The sequence below is a fragment of the Anabas testudineus genome, chromosome 13 (genome assembly GCF_900324465.2).
Source record: "Anabas testudineus chromosome 13, fAnaTes1.2, whole genome shotgun sequence".
Lineage (NCBI taxonomy): Eukaryota > Metazoa > Chordata > Actinopteri > Anabantiformes > Anabantidae > Anabas > Anabas testudineus.
Genome location: NC_046622.1, coordinates 2686254 through 2711016, shown reverse-complemented (window position 1 = coordinate 2711016; position 24763 = coordinate 2686254). Strand labels below are relative to the sequence as shown.

The 24763-nt window shown below is 41.9% G+C and overlaps 1 protein-coding gene across 2 annotated transcripts in view; it reads left to right on the top strand.

Moving 5' to 3' along the window:
• Window positions 1-24763, top strand: part of actn4 (actinin, alpha 4) — a 42905-nt gene that overhangs the window by 5485 nt on the left and 12657 nt on the right. For both annotated transcript variants that reach the window (XM_026370774.1, XM_026370766.1), the window contains exons 2-3: window positions 22531-22645; window positions 23323-23442. In XM_026370774.1, coding sequence (XP_026226559.1) covers window positions 22531-22645; window positions 23323-23442 — 235 coding nt within the window. The remainder of the gene's footprint in view (window positions 1-22530; window positions 22646-23322; window positions 23443-24763) is intronic.

The following is a 24763-nucleotide window of genomic DNA, read 5'->3' as shown; positions in this document are numbered from 1 at the left end:
ACATTCCTTTGGTGGCCCATTAAAACTTGCTAGGCCAGTGCGAGGGGCCTGTTTTTTTTTCAACAGGAGAAAAAGAGCTGAGGGGCGGAGGGGTTCAGGAGACAAGAAAGAGGGTGGGAGCGAGAGTTTCCACTGGTTACGATGTGGCGGAAGTCGTGGCGCCAATCTTTGCTCCAAATATTTGTTTGCAGAAATATTTTTTAGACACCACCACCCTGTGATGTTTGCACTTTGGCACCATTTGCTTTGTTTCTAGTGTGGTAATCGAGTTCAAAGTGCAGACCTCAGCCGCCCAGCGCACTGAACATCAAGCTTTAACACGAGCGCCAATCAGATGAGAGATTGTGGCGAACGTGTAGCCCACGGCTGGTATTGACATTGCTGGGCTGTGTGACTGTGTCGAGGTGGAGAAGCCTAATGTGTTTGGCTTTCAAAGAGATTTCTTTACGGTCTGTTTCTCTCCCACTCTCTTTGTGTGCAGGGGAGGCATTGCATTTTGGGGCAACAGGACTCGGTGCATTTGAAAGTCATAGAAGCCATAAACCCAGGATTTATTTCATGAATTCCACTATAGCTCTCTCACTAATTGTGGCTGTTGATGAGCTTATTCTTGGCTATTGTGCATAGTTATGAGGATTATTAAATGGCATTTCCTACTGATGAATTGAAATTGGCAACAATAGGGACTAAGAATTTCCTTTTGGTTTGCTGCCAATGTTCATGTTGATGCTTTTAGCTCAGACCCCTGGACTTTTACACACTAAATTCTGGAAGCGCTGTGATGCTGCTTGTGCTGAAACAGACTTACTGAAATATATTAAACTTATAACCAAACAGTTGTTTCATTTTTCATGTAATATTTTTCTGGTTTTAGCTTCTACGATGTGACTATTTTTAGACTACTGCACTGATTTTGCCATGTCTGTGTGACAGAACCAGTGTTTTTGAGAACTTGTTTAAAGTAAAGCAGAAGAAGAAGAAGAGGAAGAAAGGGATGTGTGTTTAGATCCTGTGTGCATGTGTGAAGGGACTGAGCACAGCATTACAGTTCTTAGGGAGGAGGCATTGACAGCAGTTTGAAAGTGATGTTTCCCCTCTCTAGTTTTCTAGTAGAGACACATAACTGTGGCTTTGTCTGCTTGAGTCCTCTGGTAAACAGAGTGCAGTAAAACAAACACAGACCCCACTCATGTCCTCACATTCTGCACGGATGTGTGTTTGCATGCATGACTGTGTGTATTTGATTGTGAAGATTTCAGGTTATCGGGCGTTATCCACAGTCCATTTAACATAGAGGGAAATAAATAGAGGAACAGTTTAAGAACAATATGTTGAAAATGCTGCTGTTCAGCTTAGCTTTGAGCAAGTTCCTCATAACAACCCAGGAGTGTTTAAATGGAAGGATTACAGCAACCTCGCATCACACCCCCACTGTTTGTAGGTGTCTAAATGGTCTGCAGTTATGACAGCAAAGATACTGCGTTCACTGCTGGGTGTTCTTCAAGGAAAACGAGTTTATGACAGTAATGTAGAATCCTTTGCCTGAAAATCTCAATTGTATTAAACAGTTTGTCACAATTCAAACTAACTTGTGACAATAAGGTCTTTAAGTATAAGAAATTATGTCAGCAGTAAAGAGACTGGTAACATTTTGCAGTTGTGCCTCCTCATTGTGTGACACTGGATCTGTGAACATGTCTGCTTGCCTGTGCATCCCGCTCCTGTCTCCATGGTTGCAGAGTGCAGTTAGCTTTCATACATGTACACTATCTTTGAAGCTGCAGCCTCTCTATTCTGAACCACGGCACTCTGCAGCAGAGCTCTGTATTTTTGGAAACACTACTCCAAAGCTGTGCTATCATTCTGCACCTGACAGAGAGCGAGAGTTCAAATTCAGTATAAATATGGTCAGAGAAACAGAATAAGAAGCAAAACCCTCTTCTTACTGGTGCTGATTCAGACAGTCCTCAGTGGTTATCAGAGAGGCAAATGCAGCAGCTTGTTTCTTAAACTGGAGGCTATAGATAGACAGACATGCTTTACCCACATCGGGGGCACTTTTCTCAGCATCTTGTTGGTTGGTGGGTAAACTATTAATACCATGAGAAGATGTATGCTAGTTTGGGGATATTTTATTATTTCAAAGAACTGAATAAGTGCCTTTACTTTGGTATTGATGTAGACAATTATGTACAATTAATACAGGAAACACATTCAGGTTTTTTAGACCTCAAACACACATACAGTATGTGTTACTGTGGACTTCCACTGAATAGACTTGTCCCAATTAAATAGAGGAACAGTTTAAGAACAATATGTTGAAAATGCTGCTGTTTTTCAACGTTGTTTTTTTTAACCAGATCTGAGTCTTTATTACTGACGTAAAAAGACTTGAGGCTTAGGGCTGTATTTCTGTTGTACAACCAAGAGTGGAGCATCTTCTCTCAAACAATCTTCGGCTGATTACAGGCACCGCCACAGAGACAGTGAACAGACCACATTCTCGGGGAGGTTCTCACTTTTCAGCTGAAATGACCAGCTCTTAGCTATTTCTGTCATTTCAACCAGTACATGCAGCACCAGCACTGGTTAAAAGTGAAAAACTACTAACTGGAAGTTTTATATTTGCTGATGATAGAATCTGAGTTTATAAAACATCTGTTCAGCTTTTGTTTTCCTAGTTTTGGCCTGATACTTATCAGCTACTTAACCCAATTACTTAGGGATCATTTGATCGTGGAGCAGAGATGTTGGTTCTCTAAAGAATTTTTGTCATATTTTATATATTTTTTATTACCTTCCTTCTTTATCACCCATATTACTTAATCTACTAAAAACCAAAGCACTATGGGGAAATATAGGATTTACTGCTTTTGAGCTCGACCCACATCAGGAATTAAAAGTCGGTGTGTCTGAGTGTGTTCAGTGTCTGAGGTTTTCCTCAATCTGTTTGTTCACTTGAGCCCAGTGTAGCTGTGCAGCAACATCTGTCAGAGGAGGACGGTACACCCCACCATCACCACTACCGCTATACTCTCCCAGAGATTATATCCCAGCTCGGATGAGCAGATTATACCCAGATCTGACAAGTCTGATGTGAACAGAAAGGTAGAGAGTGGTATGTAGAGGAGCATGATACTGTAGACCTATGAATGTGCTTTATTTTGCAGTGTTACCTGCACAAGGTGAACAAATGTGATCAAATGTATTAATTAATTGGTGAGAACAGTGAGGCACCACTGGAAGCTGAAAGAATGGGGATAAGATAATAAGGTCTAATTTCATTTATTTCCCATTAGAAATAAAAGATAAGTGAACAAATTGTTTGCTGTGAGCTTGCTGTGAGTCATTTCACAATCTGTTTAATCACAGCAAATAAATGTCATGTGAAGACCAGAAAAGGAAGTAACACCTCAGTTCAGACGCTCTTCAGGTGCCACACATCAGGAGCTCTAAGATGTGTAGAATTAAACCCTGAGTTTAACATAGAGCAGATTTCTTTTGGCTGAAGTTACTGTCTGTTCCTTCATTGCATCATGAGGAGAGTAGATTGTTTTGTAGAAAAAAGCTTGATGTCTGTCTGCATGCAGGGCCACACCTAGACGGGTTATTCTTCCTCTGAGTTGGGTGTGTGAGTGAGAGAGGGAGACAGAAAGAAAGCGAGAACAACAAACCAGCAATGCTTGTCTGGTAACAAAGCGTGAGCAGGGATGGGAAGGCCTCATGGTGCAGATAGTATATGCTTACACACACACACTCACACATATACACAGAAGACATCTGGAGGGGATTTTTGGCTGGATCAGGGGTTTATCACCGTAGCTGCCGCGTGCCACAGTCCTCTACCTCACAGATAATCATACTGCTTCCGCCCCAAACGAGACCTCTGCACTCTGAAACAATTAGACCAGAATTAAACAGTGAACCTGATAATTTACTGTTCCTCACCACCAAACATGTCATCTGCTACCTGTCAGATATTGTTTAACAAGCCAGTGTCTGAAAACCATTTATTATTTTAAGTTCAGTTTGTAATCATCAGCCTCAGTTTGCTAAATAAATCCATTAAATCCTCATTTATAAAATGGTCTAAAGTATTTGCTTTGACATGTAAATCTGCTGCATTGAAAGTGAACTGAACTCAACCCTGATGGGGAACCACCCGATGAGGCTGCACGGGCCTGTAGGCGCTGGTTAGTGTTTGTTGTGGTCTCCAGACAAATGGCTCCTCATAACAGAGTGGCTTTTAAATGTAGCACAGGTGAAGATGGTCCAAACAGATTATCATTCAAACTGTGTGTGTGTGTGTGTTTGTTTCCTCCGTGAGCTCCTGTTCTATTATTTACCAGCTTTCAAACTGGGACACTGGGCGACGAGGTGAAGATGAGAGGCCTGCTGGGACACACACACAGGCACAATGGATAGTATACATACAGTAGTTTAAACCCACACACACACACACGCTAGAGCTGCCTTTGAAAATCAAACTAACCAGAAACATCAGCTGCCTCACTTTGTGAATACATGAGGTATTTAAACAGTAAATACAAAAACCCAATAGAGGTTTATTGTTAATCACCTAAATATTAATTAGTAAATGTGTCGGTTAACGATCAATGATTTAGAAAAGCAAAATGGGAAAAACTCTCTCTGGGTTTTCACACCTGAAGCAGAAACATTTCAGTGGGTATCACTGGAGCCTGTGTTGTGTTGGTTTCAGGGCATCATTAAATATTTACTGATTGTGCCTGGCCTTCAGGTTGCTCTGCTCTCATTTATAGCAGCAGCGCTCTGCTCACCACATAATCCCACGCAACACTTCTCTTCTCCTTCGCTGACTCTCCACGTTTATTTCTTCTCTTGCATTTCTCTAGTATTTGCCAGAGTCGTTAAGGCAACAGGCTCAGACAAAAAAAGGATAACTGGAGTGTGTTGCTATTTGTAGGATTTGGACAGGTTTGTTTTTGACCATTGGTTTTGCGAAGCCAAATAGTTTTTCTGTGGATGTGATTTATCCGTTCAGCTCTGAGGCTCCTGTCCATATTGCTGGATATATTACTGGTCCGGGATCTCCAGGACCAGCCTGGGGCCTGTTCAGAAACTTGGTCTGTTTTCTTTTTTTAAGTTCACAGTTCTTAGGGGGAGGTGGTCCCTCTGAGACTACTAGCCTAGAGCTTTCACATAGACACACCTGGGATGGATGATAGGGTTTAGTTTTACAACACAAAGGAGGACTCTGGAACAAGCGCACACATCAACATTCAGAAACATGTTGTGATTTCAAACATGTGTTTTGGCTCCATGAGCTTAAACAATACGTGCAATGATTGGAAATCACAGACAGACAAACATATTTTTGTTGAGATTCATTTACATTCAGTTATAAACACTTACTGTAGCTTTGCTGCCAGTTTCTACAACTAAAAGGGCCTTTGGCCTCAGGGTGTGGAATAAAAATGGAAAGTAGGAGGATTATTTTCCTCTACCCTCATTTTTTTTCTATTGTTGTTAATGATTATTTAATAATCTCTACCATGGGCTAATATACTTCTGCCTCCCAGAAGAGGAAAACCTTGTCTAATAACGTGAACAAATCAGATTTTTTTTCATTAATGGCTCAGTGGTGAAAAATAAATCAAAGTAGCAGAAAATAGATGAGTGGGACTCTGGAGACGGTGTTGAAGAGTGACTCCAGGACTGTGTTCATCCCCCTGGGAGTCAGTGTAGTAGTAGTAGTGGTAGTGGTAGTGGTAGTGGTAGTGGTAGTGGTAGTAGTAGTAGTAGTAGTAGTAGTAGTAGTAGTAGTAGTAGTAGTAGTAGTAGAAAGAGGAAGGATGGCTCTGAGGTTTCTATGGTTTTCTGCATATTTCCAGTTTCAAATATAAAGTCACCACACACACCAACAGTCAGGCAAAGCCCTCTGAGTCAGGCCAGCGAGACAGACAGATCACTGTGTTTGTGTGTCACCCCAGCCTTAATGGACCAGATGTCTGGCCGAAAAGTAGGGAATGCCTGCCCCGTCTGTAAATTGAATAAGGGAATAATTTGTCTCCAGTTGGTGACACTAACAGTTAGTAAGTTAGTAATATGCACATATTCTGTTTAGCATCCAGGAAGGGGTAGTTTGACTTGGAGAAGTGCAGAAAAAGAGGATCTGGTAGAGTTTAAGGTAAAGTTTGAACTTCCTACAGAACAACGCATCCTGTTCACCATTTAGGAACTTTTAACTTAAAAGGTCCAAGTTGAAATATTAGCTAAAGCAGCTGCAGTAGCAAAAAGTCACCTAGCTCTGTGCTGTGATGCTGCTGCAAATGTGGGTCAGGGAAATCCTCTGCCCTCTCTGCCATCGGCCACGAGCCTACTATCCTGTCTGATCCAATCAAAGCTAGCCTGCAGGGGATTATTTAGCTCCTGTTCCCCCAGTTAACAAAGACTCTTCTGTTGTGCCCTCCTCTGACTCACAGCACTGCAGTAGCTTCAGAGCAAGCACAGTTTTTTTTTTTTTTTCTTTGACATGTGTGTATGATCTCAGCACTCTGGTTTTGGCACTCGGGCTGTGGAGACATGTCGGCTCGTCGCTGCAGCGTGAGAATCGCGCTGCAGTGTTTCCTGCTGTGCTTGTCACCCGCAGTACGAATGCAGTTTCTGTACTAACACTTTCCTACGAATGATGCGTTATTTTTGCCTTGATGTACGTGCACACACTGACAACTGCAGTGGTGCAGGTTTCTAGCTGGGCTTTATTATTTTAAACAAATCAAATACTTTTTAAAAGAAGTCTTTTCCATGAGTTTCCATCTATTGTAGTGGACGTGCAGGATTCAGAGAGAGACACACAAAAGAATAATGGTATGCAGCTCTCTAATGGATGGGAGGTTGAAGAGTAAACAGCGTTTTTAACAAAATGAAGCGTGCACTGGTTCATACTACGGACACCAGGTGCTGAGATGCATTTTAAACCTTCTAAAAATAAGATGCTGTACTTTTATGTTGCTTAGCAACAGCTCTGAAGCAGGGTTGTGAGACTAATATGGCTGCTGTGGTGTCCAAGTCTGTATTAGGATTACCTCAATTAAACTAGAACTAACTTGAAAATGACTGTATCTCATCAACGGCTGTAACAGAACTGAATGCAGAGAAACCCACTCACCCAGTGCAGTACCACAGGAAATCTAGTGGTAACACACAGATGCAGCTCTGTGAACTATGCTGTTGAACCTTGTTGAAAGCTGAGAAGCCAGTGTGGATACTGTTCACAGGCATTTAATTCTTGGAAGCTCAGTGACAGGGAAGTGGAGGAAACTAGTTGGAGGTTATTGAGCTTGGAGACAACTAAAGTGTGATTTTGCAAGAGGAAGTTCAGCGTTTCAGAATTTCCTTACTTCCCCCAACATCTCATTGATGCATAACCATATTTGGGCCCTCAAAGCTCTCACTGTGACATTGATGTGAAGCATTCATATAACGGCTTCTTAAATCACATTTACACAAGATGTACTGTATCATGAGCTATAGACCTGATGGAAAACATGTCATACTTGCTCACTATAGTTAGATTATAGATTATACCTACTTTACTGTTGTTGTTTTTTGTTTGTTGCCAAAGTTGCAGGTTGTCTGCTCAGTAATTGCTTATTTACAGAGAGCGAGAAAGTGGTTGAGAGGATCAGACTGATCCTCCACTGATTCGCTGTCTGCACATACTCGACTGCTCCGTAAAGAAGAAGGGAGGTTTCTAGAATATTAAAGTCATTTTAAAGGGATTACATTGATCTGGAGCAGTGACCTGCTTGCCCACAGCCCTGCCCCGCTCACAGTGGTAGCTGCCATGACTGAGTCCTGCACCCGGAGGGGCTCTGAGGGGGGTAGGCTGTGTTTTAAGAGCTTTGCCTGCATGAGTCTATATGGGGCACTAAGGTCACTGCATTAAATCAACTTAAGGTTTTAGTGTAGGAGGAATGTGTTTTTGTATAAACATGTGTTTGGGCGGTGTGTGCAGTCAACTCTATTTTAAGTTGAGGGATAAAAAGCAAATCCTACTCATACAAGTAAAGGAATACGATGGTTTAAGACCTATTTGACATTAACAGATGACTCAAAGTGAAAATAACGGTTGTTCCAGGTAAAAAAAAAAAAATTTGCCTGCTAATCCCTGACTGCCACTCATAACGGTCCCGTCTCTGTGACACTCTCAGTGGTTGATTAATATCTATTTGCATGCTGTTTTGCCTTGGCATCCGCTCGGCTGTGTGTGTGTCAGACAGGCGTAAGGCCAGTGAGTCATGAAGCCATAAAGGGCAGGGTGAGCTCTGGAATGTGTGACAGAGCTGGACAGAGGGGGGTGGTTTTGGCTAGACTAGTGTGTGTGTGTGTGTGTGTGTGTGTGTTGTGTTGTATGGACCATCAACAAGCGGAAACTCAGAGGAACAAACAATGTGCTGCGCCCTGTACTGGGTCTAAGCCTAAACCCTCTCAGCTCCTTTACGAGATCTCGAGGAGGTTCATGAAGGATCTGGAAACAGTTTGCATGATGTTGATATAAAACTTGCTACAGCACCTCCAATTTCTAACATTTCTGTTTTCTAATTTCTGCTTTAGTGTCTTTCGAGATGGTCTGCACACAGATAGCACGTTTATATGTTGAATAAAAGGCTGAGTTAATTAACACAAACTGCATGATCCTTATAATGAGATTGAATTGTGCAGATAGTTTTGTGAATCACACAAAAAGATGGTAGCAATGATTTCCCCACACTAGGACACCAAGTCTCCTAAAAAATGTCCAGATCTGTATCTTTTTATCTCGTTTGTAGCCAGAGTTTTCAGAAAATTTATCTCAGTCAGAAATCTGCAGCTTTGTTTCTTGTGGTACAGGTTTTAAATTCAGCTCCATACAACACAAAAAGTGCGATATCTGGCTTCCTGAAAACTCTGACACATACAGAATTTAAGAATTCACCATAGTGGGAGCAAGGCCATCTAGGGACATGCACACGCTCCGTCAGCCACACAACTTGTTGACACTGCGTTTAACCTGAGTCTCCTGCACAATGACAGGAAGTTGCGACATGTCGCTGAGCAGTAGCTGTATTTTCAGACACTTTTTTTTATATTTTTTACTCTTATTTAACTCTTTGCCAAACCTTCTTTATCTCCTCCCGTGTCATGTTTCTGCACGTCTGTCCCTCTATCTGTGTTTCTTTTTCCTGTTTGTTTTTGCTGCTTCATAGGAAGCAGAGGGGGGGAATAAGGTGCAGGGTTGTGTGTCGTGTTTCACATTCCTACACACACACACACACACACAGAAAATTGACTCGGATGCAGCCAGGTAGCTCGAGTGTGTGTTTACTTTGCTCATCTTTTGTAATATTCTTCATGCATGTCCATTCTTAGTGTGTGTGCACCTTGCTGCCCTCTTACATCACCACTGTCGCTGTGACAGGCTGTTTAATGCGTTGCCTTATACGGTAAAAGCTCGCGAGGTGGGTGGAAAGAAGGAGGGGCAGGAAGAGCCTGTTACCGTGACAATGCTGCTGGGCAACTGGGCCGTCCTGAAACTCCTGTTTGGCCACATTTTCTCTGCACACACACGGACACTCCTGTGTTTTTTTATTTCCCCTCCTTAACCTTCATTAGTTATAAGTAGTTTCCCGACTACCGCATGATTCACTCATTTAGTATTTGCTTTTGTTGAAGGAAATATGTTTGAGTGCCTTCTTTTGGTGTCTTAGTCTCTTTCTCACTACTACAGTAGGTGTGTGCATGAGTGTTGGTTGATGTAATAGGATTTCAATGAGGTCAGTGGCACATGAGCAACAAACTCTAGTGTTAGTGGGAATGCCGTGCTTCTCATGCCACACACACGTATCTTGTTTTATGTGTTCATGCTTGCTTGCAAATCTTAGTTCTTACCTTTTCTTGCTTCCTCTCCTCCCTTTTCTCCCTGTTTTTTTCAAAATGTGTGTGCTGTGTATTTGTCAGGCCTGATTTCAGTCAGCACAGAGGCGTCACAAGGACGGTCAACCTGCTGTGACCTTGGCTTTATACCTTAATTATCAGCTGTGTTAGTCTGTTGCTGCCAGAGAGGTAGATGAAGCGAGGCTGCCAGCTAAGCACGTTTTAGCTTGTGTTTCTGGTGTGTAGACATTTTATTCCTTAACGAATAAAATAAACTAGTGCTGAGTAACTGAGTGTTGGTCACTAAGTTTATCTCTTTACTCATTCTATCTTTAGTTATGCTTCGTCACACAAAGGCAGACGTTCGCAGTGATGAGAAAATATCAGTCATAGCTTATGTTTTTGTATTAGTTTCATTTCTCATTTGAAGGTCTTTTAGAGGAATATAGAATTAGTGACCCACATGAATGCAGCAACAATAATTACTTCTCTTTTTTGGCCAATAACTTCCCCTAACAGGCTTGAACTGGTTTCAGATGGTTTTTATCTATCACGGTTACAAATAGACACTGTGGGTATGTGGTGTGAAGAAAGCCATGTCTGAAAAGAACCTAACCCGAACTAGTTGCCTAAACGAGTCTGTGCAACACAACAGCATAGGTGAAGTAATAATTCCCACACTAAAATGCATCAATAAGAGTGGGTATAATTTTAGACTTGATTACACTAAAGGTTGTAACTCTACTATGTTAAAAATAATGCTGCAATGCTGTTTTTCACTGCTAAAATTTAATCAGTGCGAATGACATAATTAGCACCAAGATATCGTGTTGAACATATCCAGCATGTTTGATGGAGGTATGAGGTGTGCAGGTACTGCTCCTTAAACTTCAAAAAAAAATATAGAGCTTTTAGTAATTTATGATACACAAAAGAAACACAACAACATGATTTGGTGAATGCATCCAGGAAGGATTATATTACTGTGTACTGTGTCAGATTTCAGATAATGATGGTATCGGTGAGACAGCTCAATGAGAGATTAATGTGTCTGTGACTGAGCTGCTCCTGTTGCCTGATAAACGGTAAATGCTGTTACGTAAGCAAGCAGGTAGTTTTGTTGTTAACAATATCATTTATCATCTGTGTCATAAGGTTCAATCACGAGCTGCTTGCTCATTTATAGGTACACGCACTCAGGCACACCCGTCATTAAGTTTTTTGGACATGCACAGTATATGCAGAGTAAATCAGTTACACATGTTAGTGAATCGTGTTTCCAAATATGATTCTTGGGCAGTAACAGGCAATAAACATATCAGCTTTATAATACACTCGTGTTTACCCCAAATTCACTCTCTGTGCGCTTTAGGTAGTTTATTTTATATAAACCTAAACAAAAAATAAGGGTGTGTAAACACAAAATAAATGCAGAAATAGATTTTATTTTTAGATACCAGATGATTTATTTGTCCAACTCTTGTATTCCACCTTAAACACCTTGAAAGGTCATTTATTACGTTTTATTTATGCACAAAATACAGATATGCTGCTGTATGCTTTGGAGGACAGTTGAATGCTGAAAATACCAGCATCGGGCCATTAGTCAGTTTGGCATTAAGGCAGCAGTATGCTTTCTAACAAAGCCAGGTTTGGTTTAGTGATTCTGTTTCCTCCTGCCTGAACTGATCAACAACAGAACCGCAGAACTGTCGCGGAGCTCTGGAAAGATTCAGTTGCTGGTTTTAATAAAAGGTCGAAACAAACAGCTGACGCTTCGCCCTGCCAACTGCTATCGGGCTGCCAAACCCCTGATTGGGACTGTAAAAACACACAAGTGGGTGTGTAGTAATAATGACCTCAGCTCACTGAGTGATGGGAGGGCTCTGGTTTTGGAATGGCAGGGCAGGCTGCTGATAGAACACCACTTTAGCTACTGGTGGTTCTGGCTGCCCAGACCAGCTCCTGCAATGTGGATCCTTCATAACTGAAAGGACCCACATGTATGTCTCAACAAGGCAAAAGTCTTCTTCTCTTGTTTGAAGTGTGATAATCAACGTTGGTCTGCAGTGATCTCAGGGTCGTTACTCCATCAAGGTTCTGCTCCGGGCTCGGCCACAATTATACATAACGAATTCCAGCTGACTAAGAATAATCTTCCTAAAAGACCATCAGTACAACCTGCTCTAAGTGTTCACAGCTATGCTATAATAGCAAGTTGAGGAGGCTGCATGCTGCCACAGAGCCAGGGTGGCAGTCAGACCTTGTTGACAGCTTTGCATGTCTAAAAATATTTTTACAAATGTTTTTATTATCATAATTTGTACTGAGTTTTATTTTTTATTTCAAGGAATTTGAAGTTGGCATTACACTTCAGAAATGGTAGAGCAGGCAGTGAAACGTGTAAGATTAAGATGAGCGTGGCAGACAGTGTGCATCAGTGTGTTTTTTTTTTTCTCTTTTTCTCAGAATTGTAAGAACCTTTCCAAACTCACACAGTGGTTGTGAAATGACGGCCTGGTTGAGTCATTCAATTCCAGCTCGTGGGTGGAATTTAAGGCCACTGATTGTAAAATGGTGTCATTGCTACACCTGTCCTTATTCCCTTTACCACACAGTTATTCCGCATGTTTGTGTTCCTGAGGTGTGGCTTTTAGAAGGAAGACAATGAGAGGGGGCGTTTATTTAGTTTTATAACACTTTAGTCATTTTAGGTGTTGAGAAGTCAGATTATATTATTTACAAGGATCCACACTGATCAGGTACTTTTCTGTTTGGTGTTTGAGCAGTGACTATGTGTCTTTTAATGACTTTTATTTCCAACATTTTGAGTCCACACAGTGTAAGTGAGCCTTTCATTGGCAATAAATACAACAAGGTAAACTTTTCTGCTGTGGTTGTGGCCTGAGAAAACATACTTGCAGTATTAGTCCTCTGGGGAGGAGGAGTGACATGTGGTGGATGCTTGTTGAATGCAGCCCAGTCATCTGTGTAGCCTTTCTGCCGTTAGCAGCACCTTCTTTGCTGCTGACCTCACTCAACTTTTCAACATGAGTCACTTCAGTCATTTGAATCAGCGTGGTGTGGCAGGTCTTTACGAACTTCCTGTGCACTTTCCTTGTTGGGCCTGTTGTCATGTCTTATTGGACAGACGGCTGTAAATCCTCAGATGGCTGATTTTTACAAGTTTTCACCACTTGCTCAGGGGGTTAATGTTTTACATCTTGCACGTTGGACTCATTCGCTGCATTCCTGGAGAATTAACATGGACATCCTCTGCCCCCGCGGTTTCCTGTGCTGTGGCTCCAAAGACAGGAAGTGGATTAGTTGGCTGCTGATTGTCTGAGGAGAAAAAGGGAGTGATGGTATGATGTGAGAGAAACGGACACAACACAAAGTGGAGGGAAGCTAAATGAATACCAAGTCATGCCAAGTCACTCCTCTGTGACTTTGAGTGTTGTCTCACTGCCTCTTTTTGCAGATCCTACCTGTTTAGTTCCTTGTAGCTTCAGTACATGTTCTGTATCATGGTGTGTGGGCCATCACGTCACACAGGAGGAAGGTGTGATGGTTGAAAGAACTTTTTCTCTCAAAACTATAATACTCAGTTTCATTCTAAAGCCTAAACGAGCCTTTAAATCCCTACAGGATAGAATGAAGAAGTTGAACTGGCACAAATTTAAAGTTATAGATAACACTATAAAAGCATGGAGGTTGATCCAAGATGACTCCACTCCTCACGTCGCTAAAATCTCAAACCTGGCTTTCCACTGCATCCAGTGGACAGTACTAGTAGTGGTAGTAGTAAGTGAACTACTCCAAAGCCCCACTTTAATATCCTTTAGTTAAGTGTCTGAGAGATAACTGTGAGGCGATTTCTGTTTGTGAACCACATGAGCACCACCATTGATCATTTGAGAAGAGAAAGAAAGATAAGCAAAGGAGCGTGAAGATGTTCTAGAAAGGGAGTCAGCGGGAGGAAGAACATAGTTGGCATTCCTGACATCTCTGTCGTGTTCGGCAGGGTTGACACACAGACTGTGCTTGCTCTCCTTCTCTCTCCGCTCACTCCTACCATAACCTATCCTTCTTTCTTTGCTATGCAGACTTGGCACTAAAAAAGCAAATTTGAAGAGGAATATTTTTGGTTTGTTGTGCTGAGCTGAAGTGGACAGAATCGTCAGCGTAAGATAATATAGTGAGTGCCAGAGAGCTGAGACAACAGAAATCTGTGTGATTTGTCTGTTGCAACATAAAATATAATTCAAACTCAACAGGAACGTTTACATAGAAATCCTTGTTTACTTCTCTGTAGACACAGTTACTTTAAAAGAAGTACGTTTGTGTATTGGATCAAATCCTTTGTATTTGCTGCCCTTGGTCTTTTGTCTTCCCTTGTCTTCATCTGCCCCACCCCTCCTGTTGAGTGGAAGACCCCGTTCTAGATACAGGATCAAAGAGCACATACCCCCCCTTCCTCTCTTTCCCTGTCTTCCCTTCATTTGATCCATGAGTCTCAGTAAATCTCTCTTCGCCTCCTCGGTCTCCTCCTGCGCTGAGCTGTCACAGCAGCGTTACAAACCAGTTTTATCAACAAACGGAACATGACTCCTTCAGCGTTTCCCCACTGCTCCTCATCTTACGTAGACTGAACAACAGCTAAGTAGTCTAGAAAGTCACTATTGAATTATTATATTTTACAGTTGGACTGTATTAGAGCCAGTGATAGATTCTCGTCTTCTGTACAACATACTTCAGAGTTGGACTGATTTGTTGTCACTTAAAACAAATCCAGCAGATCATTGCGTCACAGCATTTTAGACTGTTTCCTCTCAGTTCTCAGGGCCACGACACACCAATCTGACATTAATGAACTAGCGGTGACAAGATCAACTATTGCTCAAACAAAAAGTGGCACCAAAAAATGACTCTCTCTACACCAACGCTTTATAGCTACTTCTACTTTAAAATAAGTTGTAAAAGACGTGCTGAACAGCCAATCAGTGGTTTCTATCAACGACAGGGTCTGCTGCCAATTTACAACCTGAATTGGTTGAAAAAAACGTCAATAAAGGTCGGACCAGCGTTAAAGGTGTTGCAGCACAAACTAACACAACAGATGCCTGACAGCCGACCGTTGGCGTTTCACAGCTGCCAGATGTGGCCTCTTGTGCTGGAAATCCTGTCTGCGTGTAACCAACAAGTAGTGGATTGTTGTAATAAAGAGTACGAGTTTGTTTTCTTCATAGCAGAAAAAAGCAAGATGAAATTCCTCCAAAGCAATAGTAAAGAAATAAAAAGAACTGAGAGATCTCTGAAGAAGAACTTCAAATTTTAGTAAAAAGTTGATTTGGTGCCCTGTAGATGGCAAATGTGTCGCCTGGAGGCCTAAAATGTAAACGCAGTATAATTTTTGCGGTGCGTAGTGTCAACATACAGTTTCACAACGTTGGAACTGTGTGATACAGAGTGAAGCAATGAGAACCACAGAGTCACCAGCAGTTTTTATTGACACACAGCACGATGACATGGCTTCACATAATGTTGAAATATGCAAACTCACTGGGTTAGAGGCCATAAAAATGGGTTGACAATGTTTTGTTGGACACACGCACACATAACAGCTTAGATAAGGGAGTGGTTTTATATGATTTTTACTGTTCACACCAAGTGACTTCATGCCTGAATTCGAATGAAGAGCAAATAAAAACCCTGGGATGGTTCAGTTTCCCCCAGTTTTGTTTACTCAGCATGCTCGAAGATAACACAACCAACACGTTACACAATATAAAACGAGTAACAGAATGAACTAGTGTGCTGTTAGGTGTGGATTAAAATTTACTGAAGTGAAAAAGAAGAAATCTCCAGTTTGAGTAAAGATTATGAAAATCACAAATAAAAACCATGATAAACGTTTTTAAAACGGACGTGTACAGTTGTTATTTTATCCCTCTCATGTGTCTGGTTAGAAATACTGTGCAGTTTTTTGGTAGGAAGACCTTGCTGATCCTAAAATAGGACAGACACACAGGGGCAGTGCAACCCGACCCTGGGCCGGACTCTTCGAGCAACAAAGACAGGAAGAGGCATAAATAAATGAACAAACAGCCACACTGCTGGACACTTTACCCCTTCCCTCCCCGTCTCCTCCCCCCTCATTCCCAGTTTCCTCTCTTCTCTCCACCTTTTATGTGTCCTCACATAAAATGGTAACAAATGACCGAAGGCCACCAGGCAGCTGGTGAAACGCTTAGACTGTGGTGGGTACCTGTAGGTTTGTTTGGTGGCAGGTTAACGGATGAGACTCGAGGTGAAATGATAAAGTCCAAGCCATGATGAAGTGAAGTCCATTTGATTTGATGTGGAAAAATAAGAGTTAAAGTTCAAATAAGACCTGTATATAAGTTCAACAAATAGGAAGCTTCTGTATGTGTTGTCTCTTATTGTGGCAGGGAGATCATCTCTCTCACACACACACACACACACACACACACACACACACACACACACACACTGTATAATCCATGTAAGTGTGTGTGTGTGTGTGTGTTTTCCTTGTGGGGGACCAGTCATGCTCTGGTTACCCACACTTGTCCTCCCCTGTCTCATCTTCCTTCTTACTCAGTCCTCAGTTTTTTCCTGATATGAAGGAGGAAACCGCAAACAAACATTTTATGTCTTCCTCATTGGTCTTTTATTTTACATTCATCATTTTGTGTCATGCTCCTCCTCTTCAGCCTCCATCTTTCATCTTACTGACTTATTTATTTTTTTAACTGTTCTCCTACGTTCAGCCCTCTGTGAGCCCTCGTTTTCCCTCCTCCACTGCTGTGGAGTTGATCTTATTTCCATGTTGAGCTGATGTGTTACATTCTTTCTTTACTACTGTTCATATTTGTCATCTATTCCTCCTCTTTCCCACACTCCTTTCTCCTTCTCGTGATCAACTACCAACTTCCTCCCCTCATACCTCCCCCTGTGCTTCCTGTCCTTCTCTCCTTAATCCTCCCTTTCCTTTGTTTCTGTTAGCTGCTATATTAAGGCTTCTCCAGAGAACTGTGTGTCTGACTGGATGCAGTCGATGAAGCTTGTTGAAAACTGTCGGCATTAAGCTGTTGACTCACATAATGGCATATCTGAAGGGCATTAGGCCAGCCAACAACTACACGGCAATTACATGTTTGTCAGCTCCCTCTGGGAGGTGTGTGTGAGCTCTGTGGTGAAAGATTGTCCCCACATTATAACTCCTTTACTGACTACCTGTCAGCACATGAAGAAGGAGGGAGGCTCCCTCAGCCTGTGTTTGTGTGTTTGTGCACACATGTTAATGATCACCTGTCCAGACTTGAGAGGATAATGAGACCAGAACAGCCTCTGCAGCGGGGCCCTGCTCCGTCTTTCTTCTTCCTCATCTCCTCGTTGCTCTCTCTAGCAATGATTAGCAGCACTCTGGTGACCACTAGTATTTTGGACAAGAACATCTTGGCCAGCTCTTCTCCTCTCTGTAGAACCACTCCACGCTTGGCTTTGACGCTGAATTCCAGTTAATCTTTATCATTCATCATTTCGCCGTCAGAGATGCTGCCAATAGTGAGTGTTTGTGTTTGAATGTTTTGAGCGGCCTTAGGAGAGTGTTGATCTCCAAACAGCTGCTCACTCATTTAAGTCGAGGCTGGTTTGTTCCTCCTCAGTCATCACACACACACATGCACTGATGCACATGAATCCTCCTTGGTCCCACAGTGGCCCCTGAGGGACAGTGTCATATTCCTGCACTGTGACACCAGCGAGTCCACAGTAGCAGGCTGCTCATCCAGTTACACCAGTGTTGTATGAATGAGGGGCTTCATGTACAGAGACGGTGAAATCTAGAGCACACATATTTTTTCCATTTGTGCTTGTGTGTATTTTAACTGTGCTTCTACATCTGAGGTGAACTCAGTTCTAAAAACGTGTTGACAAAGTACAGTGAGGATTGTAAGCTGGGGAACTTCCCCACATACATTTTTTAAAAATAGGAAAATGGATTTAAACAAAGTTTCTTATGTTATGTTAAAACACAAAGAGCAGCAGGTCTTAAGCATTTGAAGCAAAACTGTGTGACAATAGCCAGCAGTGCTACTGTGTTGCACGCCACAGCCCTTCTTTAATTGCTGTGTGTCTAAGAATAGGAGGCCTTGTGTCAGTCCAGACCAGACTAGTTACTGGGCTTTATTCACAGGGCCAGGGCAGCATGGTTTTGGCTCAGCTCAGCCTGGTACAGCCAGTCCAGTCTAGTATGGCTTTGTCCAAGTTCCTTGAGGTTGTCCCTCGTGCCAGCAGGTCCACATATAACTTCTTTAACTAGCAGTACAAATCTGCTCCGTTGGTGCAACAGCTTGCCGTCTGCTGCTGGTTTTTACTTTTGCGATTCATTTCTCTAAAAGCAACAGGGATTTAAATGCCTTGCTCAAAGGCCTGTTAATAGCTGATTTTCCTAAGTCACCGGTAACCTCTACACATCATTGTGGTTCTTCTGCGTTTCCTCCTTGAAGTATTTTGATATTCACACAGCAGAAGTGATGAAATGACGCTGCTGCATAACTAATTCAAACCACATCTGAAAAGGTGCAAATTATCTAAAGTTCTTATGAGAAGTGACGAAAGCTCGACACAGAAAGGACGTGACAAACTATTATCTGCATGTGCTTATCATTTCATTGAAACTCCAACACCTGTGTCAGTCTTGTTTTTTGTCCTAAGCTCACCTTGCTGCATGTCGCTGCCTGCCTGGTTGAGTTTGTGTTTTATCAGGGTAACCGACATCAACACTGTGTGTGCGTGTGTGTTTAAGTAGGTGGATGGACCTTGGCTGTAAGAGAATGAGATGTTCTGAGAATACATGATTCATATACTGAAGATAAAGGCCTTAAATAAGATGTGTGAGACCTGTGTGACTTTTTGTGACAAGTGTGTGGTTTGGTGTGATATTGGCATAGTCACAAACGGCAGTAATAGCAGTATGTATTATAATTAGCAGCAAATATGTTTAGCATTTGTTTTTTTATGCTATGATTCTATTGCTGTGTAAGTCAGAGAGAGAAAGAAGACGAGTGATGTAGAAAGGAATGGCAAACGACAGACTATCAGCATGAGCTCATCAGAAAAAAGGGTGTGAAATCTAGAAAATGCACACACCCACACATGCACACTTTTCTGACGTCATGCAGGGAATGCTAGACAGTTGAGTTGTTTTCAACCTGCCTCATTCTCTCCAGGTGTAGAAAGACACACCCTTACCTGGGTGTGTGTATGTGCATGGCTATACGTACAATTAAGAAATGCATGTAGTGAGGCAAGTGCCCATCTACTGAGAAATGGGTGGATGTATATGTCAGCTGTTCGTATTCATGTGAATCTGCTTGATATTTTTTGAGCTTTAAACTCCCGTCTCTTCTCTTCCACCAGTCATAATCACAACTTTTACCTCTGACCTTGTAGGCTCAGTTGGAGATCAGAGTTTAAGGACTGTTGTGGTCGTAATGGTGACCCCAGTACACGTGTTTGTGTGTTAGAAAGCCAAGATCAAAAGCTGACCTCAGGAGACCCCATTAGACTCCCTTTCTTTTCTACACTCATGCAGCACTAGAGCAGTGAAGAGACGGCTGTATATCTGCCATGGAGAGAGAAATGTCGGACAACCTAACCACTTCCAGACACACTCTCCAAGACACAAACAACAAAGATTTCTGTACCCTGAAGAGCTGACCCCCCCATCATACACCCGTAATGCCTGAGAAAATGAAAGGAATGATTGGAAAAACAATTATGTTATATCTGCATGGATAATGGATAAATTAGAGTCTTGGTTAAAATGCTAAATGTTTGAAATGGAGACCAGTGAAATATAAATGGGTAATGATTTTTATTTAGTCGCACTAAATTCACATCAACTTCGTGTGACCCACTTTCTTCAAAGCCACAGTTATATTATGAAGACTTTCATGAAAAATTAACCTCCTCCTTCTTCTTCTTCTTCTTCATCTCCTGCAACACAAACACATGCTGCAATAGAGAAATTAGACGCTGTGACTACTGGTTCAAATAAAATAGAGATGTTGTGTATGTTTGTGTACACACACACACACACACACACACACACACACACACACACACATCAATACGGTTTTACACTTTTTAAGGGAAAGTGTAAAATGATCAAAACCAGTGTTAAAAGTCAATAAGTTTAAAGGTTAAAAGGTGAAAGTCTGTTCCTGACTGAATAGTAATACTGTTAACTCCCTCTGCCTACTACAGTTGTGTACTAGATACTACAAGATAAGAGAATGAGCTTCACGTCTAAAATATAAACCTTCCTAACTCTTAGATCCAGCTCTGCTCTGCCCCTTCGAGCCTTCAGCTTATGCGTCGTCAGCTCAGGTCAGAAATCCTCTCATGTCAACCGTCTGATCTGACTCGTGAAGCCAACAAACGGACAGGTTTAACAGGCTTCTCTGGAGCTCATCCTGATCTGCATCTGTGTCCACAGTCAGTTCACTCTGAATTAGATCAAGTCACTAATGAAGTTCCGTTCAGAATTAAAACTGAATCGGTTTAAAGACAATTACTCTCCAGGGAATGTACTGCAGCTACTGACTTACAAACAGATATTGAGAAATGCAAACCAGGGTCAGATTAAAGAGTTAGAGATAACTTTCTCAAATAGTGCTTGTGCTTTTATCACCAAGTTGTTATTTTTGCAAAAGGCAAATAAAGGTTAGTCGACTTTACCTGAAACCTAACTTGAAGTCACATGATATCAAGCCGAAGATACTTTTAATGCTGTAGCTGACATTAATCCTCAGTTTTGTTAGACTGAAGCTCCAGTGCCTGTGTCAGAATCACCCACACAGCAGCACCACACCTTGTTATTGCTGATTGACGTAAGGTAACCAGAGAAGTGCTTCACTGGTCCAATAGCAAAAGCTAACAGCCTTCAGCAGCACAGCATAGTGGTTTCTTATGCACTGTAACAACCTAAGAACCACCTGAGAGACTTACCTGTGGCAGGTGAAGTCAGGATGAAGTGTGTGCCGAACTGTGTCAGGTGTATAATCTGCAACAAGTCATGTTGCAAAGGAAATAAAGTCGAGCTCTGTTTACTTGGTTATAAATGTTAAACTGACTGTGAAGTGAGGAGAACTTTCAAATGCTGAATGTGCTTTATATAGAACAAAATAATTTTTGATGTGTTATATCTGTCATAAACTAGAGTCTTTATGCTGTGAACCATGTGTCGTGATCAGTGTTTGAGTCAGTGACAGTGATGGATGCAGCTTCACTCCAATTGTCTGTTCTGTCCTAAACTAGGCTGGAATTTCCTGTCATTGCAGTGCCACTTCCTGCTGCATTGTCCTCAAATGTATGTGTGTGTATGTGTGTGTATGTAGTAAAACAGGCATTGTGTTTCTGCACCTACCCCTCCTGCCCTCCAACTTTGTCTGTTTGTTTATGTGAAACGTATCTGCCCCTCCTTAGTACCCTCGGCCCTCACTGTTTCACTGAGCCTCCGTCCTCAGGCAGGGAGTTCTACTTTATGTGTGTGTGTGTGTGTGTGTGTGTGTGTGTGTTGGGGGTTGGTATCGGGCGGTCTGGGGGAGGGTCACAGAGTGAGAGCGGGCTGAGGGAGGGTACAGGGGGCTGAAGGGTGCTATTATCCATGAGGCTCAATGGGCGCTTTGTGCTGGTGGCCACGGTGGGACGGTGAGGAGAGGGGCAGGGCAGCGAGCAGCACCCTGTCATAATGTTTTTCAAATGTAAGTCATGTAATTACACACAAACTGCAAAAACTCTCATTTAGGAAGCTTCTTTTTTTTTTTTTTTTAAACAGCATTTTAGCACCAAGGACAACTGGTCGTGTCTTTGTTAACATGTCATGTCATCAACTTTTGTTCCCACTGTGGAAACAAAGCTCCACGTTCCCTCGTTCACCTCCTCCTTCCCTTTTCCTCTTCCCTTCAGTTCCCTCTTGAAAGAAGGTGTTTATGTTGATTTAAAGGCTGGTGTCATTCATTTCAAAGCTGTCTGGTGTAGAAACAATTTAGATGATGAAAAATAGAAAGCGATGGCATCTTCACGGAGTGTGTGCAGGTTTCCACAAAATTATGTAACAAGCTAAAAAAACAGTCTCAGTATTTTTTATTTGATACGTTGATTGATGATGTGCCATAGCTGAGATTTTTGGAAAGGAGCGTGACAGCCTCTCCACAGTCCCGTGCCTATCTTTGTGCCACGAGCTCCTCCAAAATAAAATGATTCGAAACACATTTCTGAAGAATGCTGCCTAACCAGATGCACAAAAACATACATTCCAGCCTGCTATTGATGTGTGTGATTTGTGCTGGTGTGTTTCTTTTTCCAGATGTCTGTGTTTGTGATTTGGTATGCCATTCTGATATTTAATTACATGCATAACAGATGCTGCTCAGTTTTATTCCTGTATGGATTTCAGATAGTAAGGGCACCTCTCTGTCAGGTTTTTAGGATTAATTAGTGTTCTTAAACATTTCTAAACAGTTGTTTATTAGTACAAACCTGGAAAAACATGATGTCTCTGTATAATCACCACTTGTGTCCTGTTGTTTCCTTGTGCAGACGTTCACGGCGTGGTGTAACTCCCACCTGAGGAAAGCTGGTACGCAGATTGAAAACATCGAACAGGACTTCAGGGATGGGCTCAAACTCATGTTGCTGCTGGAGGTCATCTCAGGTAACTTATAAGTATGACCTTAAAGCACCAGTCACCAGAGTCACCAGGAAATTAGGCCCAGCAGAAAGGTTTTTAATTAAACTAAAATGGCTGTAATAGTATTTGATTAATGTTTTGAGATGTTTCACACAGAAACCACAGGGAAGGCCGTCCAGCCCACCACAAACTAACACACACTCATTTGTCACCGAGCAGTGGCCTGATTTTCAAAGCAGTCTCCGAGCTGCCAGTCAGAATGAAAAATGTTTTCAGATGTGAAAGATGCACAACCCCTCTGTCCGTTGCAGGGCGTGGCTGCTCACGGTTTCCCACTCCACTGTGCATCATTTAAAAACACACTGGGAACACCCTGCTATAGATCTGTCATTGTGTGTGCCAGTGTTCCTCGCAGGGTTTCTTGTGTTTAATTGCTGTTTGTAGAAGGGGAACTACTCCTATAGGTACTGTAGACAGTCATTTAAATTGCTATCATTGCATAATCAAATTTAGACTTTCATGCAGCTTCCTTTTTCACATCCACTTCAATATTTTATGCTGTGAGCGGTGCAAACATCACCGCTGTAACTTTAGCCATCCTGTCTGCTCTGCTGAGCCGGCGGAAACACACTCTGCACTGTCACTGCAGAACTCGCATGCTCACTGTTTTTGTTTGTTCCTATGTGTGTTTATATCTGCAGGCGAACGGTTACCCAAGCCCGAGCGAGGCAAGATGAGGGTCCACAAGATCAACAACGTGAACAAAGCCCTGGACTTCATTGCTAGCAAGGGAGTGAAACTAGTCTCTATTGGGGCAGAGGGTAAGTGTGCATGCAAGTATAAATACTGAGAGAAATTTAGGTCCTCCCCAAACCTGCACATCCCTGAAACACACAAATCACCTCTAAAGTAAACTAATGTGTCATTCACCCAACTTTATCCTTCTTGAAGATGTTTCAACCCAAGACAAAAACACAGCTTTCAGTTTTCTGACTTGGTAGTGAGTTTAAAATAAACACCTAAATGACCCCGTTCAGAATCTCTTCAGGTGTCTGAAGATATCTTGACCTCTCCAAGAACAATGCTGATATGTATTTATTCTTACACGTTCCAGTTTTAGCTAACAGAACAGATATTGTGTACCTAATAATCACTGTGGCTGTATGTGGCAGCTGGATGACACTGACCTTTCTTCTACTCTGTCCTACTGTCCTATTCCTGCAGCTTGGCACCACTGAGACTAAGACCACTGAACACAAAATTGCTCAAAATGCTACCGTCCTGCACACACTGTGTAGGATGTGAATGCACACACTCATTTTTTCCGTTCTTCTGTGAAAGTAGCCCACTAAAGGTCATCTGCTGGAAAATGACAGACAGAAAACTGACTGAAAAATGTCAACGTAGGAGATAAAAGTGGAAAAAATGCAAGAAAATTTGGTGAAATGAAAGAGGAGTTTCCTACGCCAGTTCCTGTCTGAGACTGGTTAATCCAACGCATTCAAGTTCCCAAACTTAGATTTCATTCAATCATTTTCAGACATTGATGCTCAGCCAGTTAGTTGAATTTGTTTATTATCCTTTTGTAAATTCTTCTTGTGTCTGTGGCAATTTTTAGACAACAGGATGGAAATCAAATCAAACATCATTGTTAGAAAGAATGAAAGCGATGTAGCAACAATTTGCAGGTGACGGCGAGCGTGTAGCTGATAAAGTGGAAGGTGCATTATGAAAGGACTAATAGTCTTGTAACTATGAGTGGAATCTGACCCGGGCCACATATCGCTGCACTTGAATTACTGTTCTGTAGTATGTGCCTTTGTGTTCATTAGCCTGCAAAGTACCTGTGGATCGTGGAGGGAAAACCGAGATAACGATATTGTCAAGTTTCGATGTACCAGGCTGTAAATACTTTCACTGTATTACTAGATGTGCTACTTGATATCAAAGCCAATAACAAAGCATATTTACTGCTTCACAAAGCACCAAGTCAGCCCATACAATGCAGATATGTGTAGAATTAAGTTGTTTATCCCTTTTTAAATTATTAAATAGCAATGTGTGCATTTCAGTTTGTCTTATAAGCCTCAACTAAACTTATCTAAGAGAATTGAATCTGTTTTATGAAAGAAATCATTGTTC